We start from the raw sequence: 15802 nt of genomic DNA, 5'->3' as shown, positions 1-15802 counted from the left end.
TGAATCATTTTTGTTTTGTTCCAATATTTTACACATCTTCACTTTTCGATTAATTTATTTTCAGTTGCTGGAGATTGGTAATTAGCTTGTTATAAAACAGATAGTAAAAGTGTTATGAGTAAAGTGTGCTTCTTTTGAGCAATACGCTTAAATTTTTATAAGCATTGGTATTTCACAATGTGTTAGAAGATTAAATTTCCAATACTCTTGAGCTACTGACATTTTAGGTGCTGTCTCGTCTCTTTTGTGTGTAGATTCCTCAAGCATAAACTGTGTGTTAAAAACATGTTCTAGCTGTCTGCAGCTTCTGCTCCCTACTTTTCAAATAACACTGGAGAGAGCATGGACTTTTTACCTATTACCAATTCATTCTTTCTGTTTTTTGCATGCCAGAGCCTTAATTTGCATTAGGTATAGAATTATTTGGCAGAAGTTTGCTACTCTCTGCAATTTCAAAACTACTTGTTAAAAAAAGTTAATACATGAAAGTACTTTCAAAGGCTGAATTTCCAAGTAGTTTCCACTTGGGCTTACAGTTGCAGTTTTCAGGTTTTTTTCACTGATGTTTATGTAAGTTAGATTTGAGTAAAGGGACTAATATTAAAATCTGTAGGATGACATGATGTCAAATTCTCTTAAAAAAAAAAAAAAAAGAAAAAAAAAAAAAAGAGGGTGACCTCTCTGATTCCTGTAGGTTATATGAAGCTTTAAGTGTTGTTCTAACAAAACAAACAATTTGCAGACATCAGTGTAGGTTTAAGTTGATTTGCTCCAATTTGGACAGAAGATTTGGACAGAAGAATGTAATGCTTTCTTGGAAATTTTTTTCAAATATTACATTATAGATTAATTTATAGGCTGCAGAATGCTGTTATCGATAACATTTTTTTACCCATCTTGAAAATTAAGTTCTAAAATTAAATGTGTATAAGAGCTGGCCATTTTTCTTTCAGTACGTCACTGAAGATAAATTGGGATAAATTATTTGTTTCAAATAAAAACATTCATTTACAGTGGAAAAATAATCATCATTTTTACTGAAAAACACCATGATGTTTTTCCTATTTCCCTTGCAATGGTGAACACAGTTTTACTAAATCTTTATTGAATTACTGTCTTGGCTAAGTTTCAAATTGGGCTTGAGTTCTTAGGCGTGTCTTGGAGAAGTTGATTGCAAACAAATACAGAGGTATCTCCAAAAATTTGACAAAAGAAATTTTGCAATGGAAGCCCACAACTTAAATCATATTAATAGAGAATAGATTAATAGATGATAACTTGCAGTGATTATACACTTTAGGGCGGCTTCGTGTTTTGCATGTAGCTTTCAACGTGTATTGACTAATTTCTTATTGTACGTTTTTATTCTATAAAAATGTGGTTTTGCTCTTTGCATCACTGTAGTAATGATGCATACCGCGGTATCAAAACATAGGGGATAAATTTCAGCGCACAGGCATCGATTGGCACTCAGATAGATTTCTGCGTTTCTGAGTAAGATGAAGTGCTTTGCTGGGGAAGGTGCAACCCTTCTTTCCTGACTTGGTGCCATTTGCTGTGGCTCACAGTGATGGGTTTTGTGTCCCATCAGAGCTGTTGACCCTTTGTACTTTCCAATTAATGTCTGCCTTCCTTGGGCAGATGGTGTTGTGATCTAGGCATTGATCTGAGTCTCTGCTGATAGATGTTTCTTGCTCTTTGGTGGGAAGAAGTGATGAAATGCTGATCTACAATGGTACTTGGATGTTGCTGCAGGTTTTTTTTAACAGTGGATTCAATTCTCGTTCGCAGCTTGTAGCTGTGTTTGATGAGCAAGATCCACACCATGGAGGTGATGGCACCAGCGCCAGCTCGACAGGCACGCAAAGCCCGGAGATTTTTGGCAGTGAGCTTGGCTCCAACACAGCATCGGCCTTTCAGCCTTACCAAGCCACAAGTGAAATTGAGGTCACCCCTTCAGTCCTTCGTGCTAGTAAGTAAATGCTCTTAGTATCTCAACGTGTTTCATCTTAATTTAGGAGGATGCCAAGGGCTGTTATCCATTCCTGCTGCTGGGAATATGATTCATTATATGTCCTTATCGAAGGCTGATCAAAATTGAGAAACTGCATAAACGCTTGTTGCATGCAAGTAAGCAAATCTTTCTGTTTTAATACATTATTTATAAACTGCTTTTAGGAGCAATAAGCTCTTTCTGTGCTGCCAGTTTAAAATCGTCCTCACAGTGAAAATCACAGCAAAGTTTCCAAATGCAGTTGCTGCACAGTGTAATTTTCAGTTTGCCAGTTTTATTCAATTTAATGAAGAAAAGGGTAAAAAGAAGTTCAAGATAGGAGCACTTTTGACTGAACCTGTCAATGTTGCTAGGTTATGTTTGTCACCTTTCCCTAAAAACACCTGCTGATAGGTGCATCTACTGTGTTGCAGAAATATACTTCTTCAAAAAACAGAAACCAAAGCCAGGAACATCCCTTTATTTTGTTTGCTTCAGAATGGGGAAGATTTGCTGCAAAACCACAAAGTAGGAGTTACATATCACAGTTCTTGCTCAGGCAGGATCTTTGAATACTTCATCTTATTAAGAAGGAAAAATGCTGAAGGAAATTTACTGTGTAATTTTAACTGTTGTTAAAAGCACCATGCAAACAAGATGACAATGGGTAAAGCATTGTGCTCCTCTTTCTTGTAGTATCTATCATTTTGTTCACTGAACTTTTGAAGTAGTGACTCCATTCCAGAAAATTCTTGGTAGAAGTCAGCATCAGTCATTCCTTTGATATTCTACAGATACAGCATTTTAAACAACTATTCGTAATTCCCAAGAGATTACTTTTCTGTAGGTGTTTTTTTCATGGATGAAATATGTTTAAGTAATTGGGTAAAATGCAAATTGAAAAGTTACAACTCTCTATTAAGTTTGAGGAGTTTTGTACCAGAGTGTTTTCTGTAAAACTAATGGAGTAACATTTAACAATTAGCTTACATAGATGTGAACGTGCATCTTTTCAAGCTATAACTATGCTTCGTTATAACCTAGACTTAAATTGGGGAAAGGATTAATGGCAGAAAATAGAAGTACCCTAGAATTTCAGGGCCCTTCTGTTTTGCAGTCACTAGGGTATGCCACTGCTAAATGCATATCTCATTTCCATGCATAAGCAAAAAAGCTGTCCTCCCCGGTTCTCAGCTTGGGGGGGGTTAGAGCAGGCAAATACATACACGTTCTCTCTTTAGTGTTACTATCTGGTGTATTATACAGTACATTGAAGTTGGTGCATCAAAATCATATAGCACAGGTAAAATTCAATGATATATTGGACAGCGCACTTACCTTCGATGTCATTCTGGAAAATCCATGGAATACTTAGCAGTTCACTGACTGCTAAAATGGCCAAAAAGTGTTTTGAGACCCTACAATACAAAGGTCTATAGAAATGCAGGGGAGTTTTAAGAATCTGGGTAAGAATTACAGCTCTTTTGACACTTTTTATAAAAGCATGCAAAAATAAAACGGGTGAAACAATTTGTCATAAATGCTATCACAAATCAGAGATGTTCTCCTATCTGGCTAATTCCTTTTTTTTAATGTTGACAATTAGATATATTTTGTTTCTAAATGTTCCAAACCACAGGCTTAGAATCCCAGTCCAGTAATATTATCCCGTATTAAACATACCTGTTTCAATAATTTCATTTAAATATACATTGAAAATGGAAATAATATCCCTATTGTATTTCCTTTATAACTTGTGAAGTGAAGCATAGCATACAAATGGTATTCTCAGTATTTCAAATAATTATCTTCTTACTGTGTTAAGTTCTATTCAGCAAATAAAACCCATCCAGTTTTGTGGTAGATGCAGATCCTGATTATTACATGTTGACAAGGTCATATATCTATTAATTGGATTGGAGATGGGATACAAAATTGCTGTAATTATTGTAATTTTCTAGCTAATTGCAGGGTTGGCGGTGAATATTTTACTTCTAGCAAATGAAAAACAGTATTCCGTCTAAAATTGGTTTATAGCATTTTAGACATTTTGTTTTACATCTCTGGTGCTTTTTGCTCGCGAGCGCGGCTCTGTTCCGCAGCAGTTCGCCGGCAGAAGCACAGCTTTGCGCCGTCCCGCTACCGCTCGCCCGCACCCGCGGGGTACGCCGCGCTCCCCCTTCGGAGGCAGCAGCGCCCCGCGTTAGGCTGGGGCTTAAGGGCCCGCTGAGATGTTCGCCTCTTTGTTCTGGTTGCCACGCTACCCCTTTTGTTTGTTTATAGATCACGCCATCGCTCCTCTCCCAGCAAGGGAAAGGTTAGCTAGATCAGGTCCAGCTGGAAAAGTAATATTCATCTGGATTCCCTCTTTTCCCATGCACAAACACAGCCTGTACTTTGCACATGAGGGGGTTGTGTCAAGCAGAATCTTCCCGTCTAAATGTGGAAACGAAAATGAGGCTGGCCCATACCTCCTGTGTTGTTTTGCAATGTGAAAACACGATTCATCCATACAAGCAGTTGATTTATTTATGTTTCTTATCTAGCTCTTTCTCTTTTACTGCTTTTCTGTTACCCAAGTTAAACTTCCTCCTGTTGTATTTCATCAGTTGAGCTGCGGGTTTTTTCTGAGCAGACAGTAGACAAGGCATTTTTTGTGTGTGCCTGCATGCTTTCTGAGAAGAGGGTGGAAGCTCACTGCAGAAGATTGTTAAAGCAGACTGATGTTTATTCCCTGCTGAAATATAAACTGGAGGCGCAGGTGAAAATTGCCAAGCCTAATGAGCAATTTGGCAGATAAGACAGGATGTCAGGCAGTGACAGTTCAGCAGCGGGTGCACTGCCTGTGAACCAAGTTGTTTGTTTCACAGTACTGCATTTAAATACTGTAAATAAAATCCCTTTCCAGCTACATGAGATATTGTGAAAAGGGTCATCTCTTTGTCTAGTTTTCCTTTTAAGTTATTTAGCTCTGTTAAATAAGCAAGGGTAATCTTGGTTCTTGGTCTTGGGGTGATTGTATGTATACAAGTCTCTCAGAATGCTACAGCAGTTACAGTTAAAAAGCATCTTTAATACATAACATTATTTAGAAATATATTAACAGAGGTTTAAAGCACTGATTTCCACCCCCCCCACCCCCCCCCCCCCCCACCCCCAGCCTGAAGTAGAGAAGAGTAAGGGGACTTGGAGACGTTCTTTCTTTCTTTAGCTGTTTCATGGGAGAGCATGGGAGAGTATTGAGAGGATGAAGCCAGGCTCTTCTCACATGGGTGCATTATTGCTAGGAGCAGCAAACACAAGTTGCAACAAAGGAGAATGCCAGTTAGATATTAGGAAAACAATTTTCATCTTGCGAGCAAAACAGGCTGCTCAGAGAAGTTGGGGCAGCTCCATCCTTGAAGATGGGCAGAACTTGACTGAACATGGCCCTGGGCAACCTGGTCTAGCTGGTTCTGTTTTGCGTGGAGGGGCTGGACCAAATGACCTCCAGAGATCTTGTTCAACCTCTGAAGGTACCATGTAAGTCTGTGACTCTAAATATAATTAATAAAATTAAAGTGTTTGCTTCTTGAGGCTATTATTTGTAAAAGCAATTGATGTTCATATTGAAATATGCACCAACAGCATCCCAGCATGGTTTAGTATTATACTAGTTTGTGCCAGTGTGACACAGATCAGCTGACCGTGCCTTTTACAAGACTGCTTGTTTTGGTTTCAAGATATCTTTGGTAGGTGTATCAGTTCCTTAAAAATTACATATGGGGTAATTGTAAGTTTCTCCTACAGGCTGGAGAGGGAGCATCTCCCCCAAACGCTGGCCAGAGGAGTCTTAAGACATTACTGAGGTTTAGCTGGAAATGGTGGACTTGAATGATGTATTTGCTCAGATGATCTGTATCATATATTTTAGTCGGACTCTTGGCATTGGTTGCATATTCTGGTCAGAGAAGCAGACTATGGAAAAAAAATAAAGGTCTAGATGAGAATATTGTGAAGCGAGTGCACAGCTGGCTGTGAAGATTTACTAGAAGTGCAGAGGAGCAAACAACTTCCTGCAGCCTCACATCTTTGTTTACCCGGCAGCATGGCTGTTGCTGTAAGATTCCCTGTGTGCGTGCGTCTTTCACCCTGCAATAAGCACAAGTTTAGTCCTCACAGGTAGGAGCATGCACACAGACTTTCACTGGGAATTCAGTGATATATTAAAGTTCATGACCTTGCTTGCCTTTGAATTTGTGGATCTCTCTGTGCTTTCTGAACAGTTTTTAGTGGTTCACCGGCAAATTAGTAGGATATATCAAGTATAGTCCCTAAGGGCTCTTTTAGGTTAAAAACTGTTCAGTATTTTAATAAATCTGAACTAGAATATAAGGTGTTGCATAAAAATTAAGATGGAGTTTCAAGCACTTTGTATGTCACATTGTACATTTATAAACTGTTTTGAAATCAGTGAGATGTGCACAGTCACTGCATCTAGAAAGAAAAAGTAATCTGCAAGGCAGCGTTAGGGAACACTGCTGCAAGAAGGATCTGGGCATTGTAGTGTATTATTATAGTGTATCTGGGCATTACACTCTTCCATCAAAGGCAAATGCTGTTGTGGGCTCACTGAAGTAGTCGTGAGCAGGAACACTTAAGCTGGAGTGACCAGCTGTGGTGCCAGACTTGGTGAAATTGTAAACAAGTTGGAGAGAGCTGAAAGAGAGCAAAAAGAGTAAGATGCTTGGAAGTACTGGTTAGTTAAGAAAAGATAAAAACTGATAGGGTCCAAGTCTACAAATGTATTAATTTTCTCTTGTTCTCCACATATGCTGAGAGAAGGGCAGTTTGCATTTCCTGGGGAAAGCCATTTTTGGTAACCTGTAGGCCTAAAGAACATTTTTACGCCTCATATAAGAAGCAATTTTCACCATTTCTTGGTGAAATGGTTCAGAGGTGTGTTCTGTGCCCTGCTGAGCGCTGCCCTGCGCTGTGCTGTAAGGCAGGAAGGCAACCGACTGGTGGTGGCAGATCTGTCCTGTTCCTGCCTAAACCATTAGGGTGCTTTGTAACCACAAGTCATCCACTTCTTGAGTCCGCTGTAAATATCTGGGTGTCTTGTCTTAGCATTTCACAACTTGAGGGTTCAAAAAATCCAATACAAAGCAAACCAGTTAAAGGTGTGAGTGCATAAATAAGTGTGTGAATTTTAAGTACTTTCAAATTGCTGTTTTGAAATATGGCACTTCACTGATTTGATACAAGTGTTTATCTGGAGTCCCAAATGCATATTCTGAGAATTAATTTGTTAATATTTCTAAGTGCCTTTGTTTAAAGGATTGGAGCACTTCACGTTAGTATGTTGGCAAGGAACTGCAGAGGTGAGTTTATATTTGTTCTGGTTTCAAAAATGATGATGGTTTCAGTACTCTTTCCCACATGTGGACATTAGAAACTTTTTCATTCTGGTTTGTATCTCTTCAACTCCTTATTCAGCTGTGAGTCAGGTTTATATATGGAAATAAAGTCATTTTCAAGTGTCGAAGAACTAAAGAAGCAAGAGATTAGAAGAGGGAGGAAGAGAAAGGTGGATTCATCAAAAAACAGATGTTTGGAGCTTTATCAGATGGAGTTATCTCTAGGGTTAAATAGCTGCTTACAAAATGTAGAGGAGTCATCCACATTTATAATGAAAGGTTATGGCTTGACAGGCAATGCTTGCTAAAGTAAATGGGTGGTTTTCCACTAGTTCCACCGAGCTTTGGATCAGATCTGCTGTCCACAGTGAGTCTCCTTGGTCAGGAACCTTTACTGGTGACCAGCCGGTCAGGTTGGTTCAGGTGCCTGTCATTCCAGTGCAGTTCCAGGAACAAATTCCAAAAGATTTCCTTCAATTTCCACTTTGACTTCCTTGTCAGGTTCTCAGATGCTTCCTTTACAGTGTCGGATAATACGAAAAGAACCTCAAACTGAGGCTTATATCAAGCTGTTGGCAGCTGAATGAGGAAGGTTTCTCATGCATTGGAGTTTGAGGAGACGATTTAGCAAAGTCTGTTTCCTCACCTTCTGGTGCTCTTGCCGTTCAGGAATTCTTACCACATTTATCCCTGTAGCTCTATCAAGGATGTGATTGTTTTAAAGCCGGAGTTATTGAATAAAAAAATCAGTACCAGGTGCTGCTTTCTTCCATGAGGCTAAATTTGTTCTTTCTACAGTACAGTTCTGACTTGAGTGATCTCCAGTTGGTGTTTTCTGCAAGCGTAGTGCTCTGCTGTTAATTTGGGACTGTTGAACAGTTTAAAAACCATGTGGTTTTGATGAGGCCGTGACACGTTTGTAAAAACAAATGGATTTTAAACTGCTTAAGTTTCTAAATTAACCTTTAATATCTTCAATCTTCTCAGTATACCATCAAGCAAAATACTGTAGCTTCTAGTAGGATTAAAAAATCCCTGAAACCAATAAAGAAAAGAATTTTAGAACTTGCTGGATTCTCTAGAGGAAACCTAAGCAATCATGGGGCATTTCAAGATGTCATTCCATATAGTGAGAGCTTCTGTCTTTGAGTACTGATAGTGGGGAGTAATAAAAATACAGTATTGTCTCTGATACCTTGTGTTATTTTGTACCATAGCTACAGAATGTAGTACAAGGGAGATAATAAGGGAGGGTTATGAAGATGTGAAGTATTGCATTTGAATAGTTTAAGAAGTCAGGTTTGGATATTAGTCTAAATTTGACATCTTAAATAGATTTAATGATCACTTGAACAAGAAGCTATTATGGAAATCACAGCTGTATTCCGAGAATGTTTCGATACGCATGTGTGGTGGTGCTGGTGCTGCGTTTTATTTTCCCCTTCATTAAATGAAGGGGAACTGTATTTTTATGTATACAAAAACATTTTCCCATTTTATTGAATCAAACATTACAGAGTAGCTGCACAAATCCCTTGTGTTGTGGCATCGTGGGTTAAATCACATTGTGATAAAACTGTTTATTGAAAGAGTTTGTCATCACATGTATCCATAAGTGTAATAACTCTTTCTATAGATAATTTCTTGATTACACCTCTATTTCTTGTTATTTCATTGTAAGCAAACAAGGAGCAGCACAGTGAAGGCCAAGGAGCATGAACCTGAAATGAGTAGGGAATGCTTTTTCACAGTACAAGCAACCACCCTGTGAAATGTTTTACTTTATGGAGGCAAGTGTACATAATACACTTTAAAAAAAAAATCTAACGTTTCTAAAGACCTCATACAATATTTATGGGTTTTTATTCTGAAATGTGATGAACAGTATGCTTCAAGGCATCCTTAATATCCAGAACCACCAGTCCATGAGAGTAACTGGTATCCTGGTTGTGTTTTGCTTTGAGCGAGCAGCGTTGGTCTCTGAGGGGGTGGACTACTGACGTAAATTACTCGCAGACAATTTGCCAACAGGAGAGGATGCAGAGTTTGTCGACTGTGCTTAATTATTCACTGGGTCCTAAGTGGGATGATTTTACGGGAAGGGTGTTGTAGGGCTAGTGAGGAGTGGTGTGATGCTGGGGGCTCTGTGCCGTGCTGTCTGCAGCGTTACGCTGTGTTCAATGCTGCCTGCCCCGTAACAAGCATGTGGCTATTTTTATTTATGTGTTATACCTAAAGTATATCCTTATTTAGGCTGAACTTGTACTTCAGTGAGAGCATTGTTGGTTGCTTTTGTTCTTAATTCACAAGGGATCTTCTTGCTCCCTTCTTCATTGCATTTGCAGCACGTGAACTCACATACTCTTTTTTTTCCAGACAGGGATGTGTTTTGGAGCTAGACCACCTCTTTTGGTGATTACTGGGAAAAAGTTGCTTTAAATTCTGTGTCTTTTAACATGTTCTTTTGAGGGGGATGAAACAGGGACAGATGGCTGCTAGTTGAATAGGCTTGGTTTTTAGATTTTTTTTTTTTATTTACTCTCTCATGCGCTGAAAAGGGCTGAAAGATTATACAGAAATAAAGGAGTGGATGGGAAATAACTTTAATTTATTGCCTTATTTTGTACTTTTAAAAAGATACCCTTCCCTTGTTGTAAATCTTAAATGAATTGTGCAAGTAAGATGAGCTCCATCTTCAGAAATGCTGTGGGTTCATGTTAGGGGCAGATTAAGCATTTAGGGTGAGAATCAAGCATATGTATTTAGAAGAGCTTTTCTGCAGAGATTTTGGCCCCCAATCTGTGGATGCTGTGGCGGTGACAAGCCCAGTTGGAGCTGCGACGAGGCACGAGCCCACCGCTCCTGCCGGCTCGGCTGGGCTCAGTGCAGCTTGATGTCCCCGACGGGTCTGCAGGCAGGGCCCCCTCGTCTCCCCCGGGGGCAGATGGGGTCCCCCTCTGTGGCGCAGCGGCCACCTCGCTGGGGTGGCTTTCGCCAGCCAGGCTGATGCCAGAGCTCGGCTGTTTGGGCTTGGAGGTGGATGTGAACTCGGGCTGTGTTCCAGGTCTGTGTTTCTTGCCTCCGTTATGGATTTAGGTAATTAATTCTGTCAACATTTTGGGATTTATAGAAACCGGCAGCGATTGTATATGTGGGAAGGGAGTTGGGGACCATGTGGGTTTACAGACAAAAGCAAGTAGTGTTGCTTAGGTTAAGGTAAAATATTTGCACTACTACTTGCATGCATACAATAGAGGACTGTACAAAGACAGCAATACGAAGGTATTGTGTTAGCTTCTGGAAATTGCGCATTTGAGCTGGGCACAAGGCTTCCCAGAGCAAACTTTGATCAACCTTTAAAACCTTATCCCAAGGGACTGGATTTGGTTCAACTCTCTGTATAGCACTGTTCACAGCTGGAAGTAAAATTTGGACTCCTTTGGCAATTGCTGGGCAACAGCTGGTTCCAAGCAGACACAATGGATGAGGTTAGTATCAACAGACTTCATGATCTGCATCCGAGCTGAATACTCGAGATAGCCTGGTTTCTCATCGCTGGAGAGGAATGGACACCTTTAGGGTGAGCTCATCTGAACTGTCTTACAGTGTACTTCAGGATGAGATGGAGTATGGCCTAGACTAGCTGCATCATCTCCAGTGATGAGAGAGAAACAGAAGTGAACAATTATGAAACAGATGCCAGCGGATCCCGTTCTGCATGTGATTTACCTCACACTGTAAAAGTTTTTTTAAGTGAAAAATTTTTAATTGAAAGTTTTTGGTTTTTTTAATGAAGTAGGATGTTGCCTTCGTTGCCTTAAAAGTGGTCATTTGTATATTTGGAAGAGAAAGGCTAAGTGGCATTTTACAAAGCCAACAGCTTCTCAGTTTGACCCACAGAGAATTTTGCATGGCCCCTGGAAGCTTCTACACAGCCATAATTATGCTTAAGAAGTATATTTGTGTTGTAGACAGTATGTCATGAATGCAGGTAGTCCCAGGTTAGCCTTTTTCAGAGTAAAATCTGGTTTGAGCCTCTGAATGAGGCGCTGGGGAAAGCAGTCATCCTTCAAACATAGGCTATTAAAGTAAATGCCTTTGCAGGTTTGTGGAGAGAGTAAGGGTGAGTGACAACTACTGATATTGTTTTAAATGAAATAACAGTTGAAGCCAAGCTAGCAGCTAATTTTTAGTGGATTATAAAAGACTAAAATTATGTCCACCAGTTTCTGATAAGTTAGAGAATGAAGAGACATACCTGCCTTGTCAACCAGCGCTTATACGATATACAAATTAATATTTCCATGATTTTGGCAAGTCCTCTTTTGATCTCTCTGCTTTTGGGCTTTTTGAAACCAAAACCTCAGAAATGTTTTCTGCATGAAAGCTTTCTCCACCAAACACAAAAATGACGTTAGCTTCTTCTATTTCAACCCATTTTAAGCTCTGATGTTAAGACCTTCATTAGACGGCAGAAGGATTTTAGGTCAAGCACTGCCTGACTTTCACAATGATTTCCTTCTGAAGGGTCTTGCATAGTGAAGTCTCTTCATGTTTTATGTAAATTTTTGGTTGGGCCCTTGACTCATGGAAAAATAAATAAAAATGAAGGGCTTACTAGGCGTGCCGCGGTGAAAAAATTATGGAACTGCTTGTTCAAATGAACTGCATGACATTTATCTGTGAGAAGTATCCATTAAGTGAGTGAATACAGTTAGGGCTCTAGTTTGACATAGTAGGCAATATTTCTATGAGTGTTGTACATGCAGATGATTTACTTCTACCTCTGTTTTAAGTTCACCTCTTAAAGTAATGAAACATAAGTGGACAAAGTCTTCTCGTAATCCTGCTTCCCCATAGCTCTCTGCTATGTTGCTGGAAAGGTAACATTACAGTGAAAGAAGTATTTTCACTTTGTCGGCCCTTAAGGGTAGGGGGAAATCTGTTTGCAGTTATTCATGGGACTGAGAGAGCATTTCTAGCTTGCACTTCGGCAGTGACCAGGGGTGCCGAGGGCTCGGGGAGAGGGTCTCTGCCAGAGCGCGGGCTCTGTGGTGAGCAGGGCTGTCTCCAGGAGCCGGAGGAGGAGGAGAAAAAGAAGCCATGTGTAAGCAGTAAAGGAGGGCAAGAGGAGAAAACGGAACTGCTTAAAAACCTAGCCCCCAAAAAGTGAAGGGTGAAAAAGCCTCAGTGAAACTGCAGCTGCAGATATGTATGGATTTTTGTTCATTACAGCTTGGTCTGCGTATTTCTTGTGTTAGCTTAAGAGTTTGTCCCAACTTGTGTGTGTCTGCTGGCAGTTCATCTGTGCAGTAGTCCGTGGCAGTGGCGGCAAATCCAGAAAGCCTGTGGAAGATGAGAGTGCCAAAAATGTGCACGCTTGAGCCGTGTCCTCGGTGGCGCCGGGAGTGAGCAGTTGCGGCCCGGAGGGTGCCGGCAGCGGGAAGGCCGTGCCCGGAGCGTGCCCCAGGCTGTGGGCAGGGGAGCGGCGCTCAGGGCAGCGGGCGCTTGGCCGGGGCCGGACCCCACGGTCTTCTCGCTGCGGCACGTGGCCGCCCGGGTACACGCCCAGAGGGATGAGATCAAGGAGAGTGCGGTGCGTGCATGTGTTAAACTCCTTTGCGCTTTTATATTAGAATGTCCTTAAAGTTCTCAGTGGCTGTGAGTTGGGGGTAGTATTGTAACACCGGTATTTATGCGCTGTTTACCTGGGTGTGACTGCTGGTATATAAGCAAGCTTCCAGGAGTCTTACTTCATTCTGCATTTTATCAGAATGATTTTGTGGATGTGAATTCTTTACATGGGATTCCTATTACGGGCTGAATTGAATATTAAATTACTCCTCAAACCCTCAAGGCAGTACATCAACTTCACTCCTACTGAGCAATTTGTGCTGTGCTGTATGTGCCATGTGCCGGCTTCAGTTTCTGAATTCTCCCAGGGCTTGGATTTTGCTCCATTCATTTCCATTTTTCTTTTTCAAAGTCGGAATGTTTTACTAAGGATGAAAAATATTTTTAATGAAGTACTTTAATTTGTTCTCATGTTGTGGGCTTGTATCCCCCCCTCCCCTCATCCAGGTTTCACCAGATGTTTTAAATATTTTCTGAGTATGTGTGCTTTCAATGTTTTTCTGCAAATCCAATTGTGTTTAACAGGCACTGAGCCCTTGTGAATCAATGTTGTGTTTTCCTCCACTTTATGCCTCACAGATCTGGCAGATATCTTGAGTTCTAGGACAAGAGATTTTTAGTATTTTCTGTATGAAAGCAGGTAAGATTGGTACGTAGTTAGAATTTCCTTGGAAAGGGAACAGTGTTTCAGAGCTCTGGGGGGAGGAAGGCCTTTCACTGACCGCATGCTTGGTAAGTTTACTAAGTAATTAAATCCAATGCATCTTATGCTGTATCAAAAGTAATGGCTTTTGTAAGGAAAGCTGTACTTTTTTTTTCCCTCCACTTTTCCTCTTTTTTTTTTTTTTTAACTTAAGAGAGTGGCATATGTGACGTAAAGAAAATATGGTGTTTGCTTGATCTTACCTTGGAAATAGTTCTTCATCTTAAAGTAATAGTTTTAGTAAAATGAATGGTAATTTTCACTCATGGATACATGTGCTTAATTCAGAGTTTAATTTTCACCTTGACCAGTCAAATTAAATGTATTTGTTTCATTTTAGCCAGAACTATTTTCTTTCTTTTTTCACTTGTACTGCAATATAAATTGTTTGTTCTGTTTCCTTACTTGATTTTTTCCTCACTATTTTTTCTGTCATTTACTTTAAGACACCTGAAGGGTCATTTTCAACAACGAAAAGTGAGGAAATGTCAAAGGTAGGGCTGGTGATTAAAGCTTTGTGTGCTTTGTGCCTCCTGTCTGTAGTTATCAAGCTGCAGAACATGAGATGCTCAGCATGTATGACAGGGACAAGGCTTTAACCCGAGAGAAGGTTAGCTGGTGGCTTGATGCTCCTTACTTCTGTTTCCATTTGTTGACTACCAGATTGAGAACCCGCTACAGCTGGCTTAACTTGATGCCTCCTGGAAATTTTAGAAAGGAGACAACCACTTCATATCAGCCCGTGATCAGAAACAGAGGGAGAAAGGAAAAAGGAAGGCATGAAGAGTTAAAGAACAAATAAGCATGGACCAGAAAAGACATTTAAAAAAGAAGAAGAAAAAAAAAAAAAAAAGAGGAGCTAGTGGCAGGGAATGCTTACCTTCCTGGGTACAAATAAAAATACATAACTGTTTCCTTGATATTACTTTGCTGTATAAACAATTACCCCAGGAGCCATGTAAATGATGTACGATTACGAGACAGAAGTGAGTAGGTTTCTGCTGCCTTCCCTCTCTCCCTTTCTTTCTCTTTCCAAAACTATCTGTAGAATCTGAGACCTGGCCCATGCCAGAAACTGCAAAAAGAAGTTCAAGACATGAAAAGGAAGGATAATCCCACATGATTACACTTTTGTTATTTTTCAAGTGTTAATCACAAAATGAAAAATGGTATTGTGTGTAATCTTAGATTTGTGTAAGTGCATGATGACATTTTGAATTACCTTTCCTGAAACACAAACTGTGGACATCTCAGGCGTAGAAGACATTCACTGAATTGCAGAGCTTTAAAAATTACAGTCCTGGGGCTTTGATGGATTCTCTGTCTCCTGAAGTCTTGAAATTAAAGTCAATATTTTTCTGTATTTCCAACAGAAGTTAAAAGACTAAATGCAGACATTATTGCACGGCGTACCTGGTCTTATATAGGTGTTTGACAGGATGATCACAGGGTGTCTTCAGGATTTGAATTATGAGGCTTCTTTGGAGCCTCGCCGTAGTGCTGCAGTGTGCGTAGCGAATGAGTCTTCACATACTCGGACTTGTGCTTTTCTCATTTGACATTCTTCTGTATTTGTTTTCTTAGCATTTTCTTTTTTGGTGCAGTTTTTCCAGCTGCACTCTTGTCTCCCTGTTTACGGTGTCCATTCCAGACGGTTCTGTGGCCTTTCCATCCCATGTGCCATAACCTCTCTTTCTCGAGCTATACTGCTGTAATACCTTTTTCTCCTGTAAACCCTCCAGCAACCTGGTTTCTCATTCATGCATACTCTGTTTTGTTTGTAGGTGGAGAGTGCGGGCTTTTTGGGTTCTTTTTTCTTTTTTTTAATGAGAAAAAGTAGAAAATTCACTTTAAAGGTTTTTTTGCATTTGTTTTTTGATTCAGCTTCTTTTTAGTGCACACCAAGGAAGACGGACAGCATCTGGTTCCATCACCACAGCTTGGGCTGGCCTTGTTATCCCACGGGACTGGCTGGTGGCTGAACAGCTACCTGGGAAACCGGGGCTGATAAAAATTCTGCATTAACTTTTTATACTTTCTTGGCCCTTTAACAGCAATTGATCTGTTTTGGCT

General features: G+C 40.2%; 1 protein-coding gene across 8 annotated transcripts in view; it reads left to right on the top strand.

The window, feature by feature from the left end:
- The window catches only part of PARD3 (par-3 family cell polarity regulator), a gene marked incomplete at both ends in the record, with an annotated part of 463052 nt that overhangs the window by 152622 nt on the left and 294628 nt on the right, over positions 1 to 15802 (top strand). For all 8 annotated transcript variants that reach the window (XM_082015586.1, XM_082015587.1, XM_082015585.1 and 5 more), the window contains one exon: positions 1792 to 1972. In XM_082015586.1, coding sequence (XP_081871712.1) covers positions 1792 to 1972 — 181 coding nt within the window. The remainder of the gene's footprint in view (positions 1 to 1791; positions 1973 to 15802) is intronic.

Source organism: Phaethon aethereus (genome assembly GCF_964289735.1).
Source record: "Phaethon aethereus genome assembly, chromosome: 2".
Classification (NCBI taxonomy): domain Eukaryota; kingdom Metazoa; phylum Chordata; class Aves; order Phaethontiformes; family Phaethontidae; genus Phaethon; species Phaethon aethereus.
This window is presented reverse-complemented; position numbering and strand designations above follow the sequence as displayed.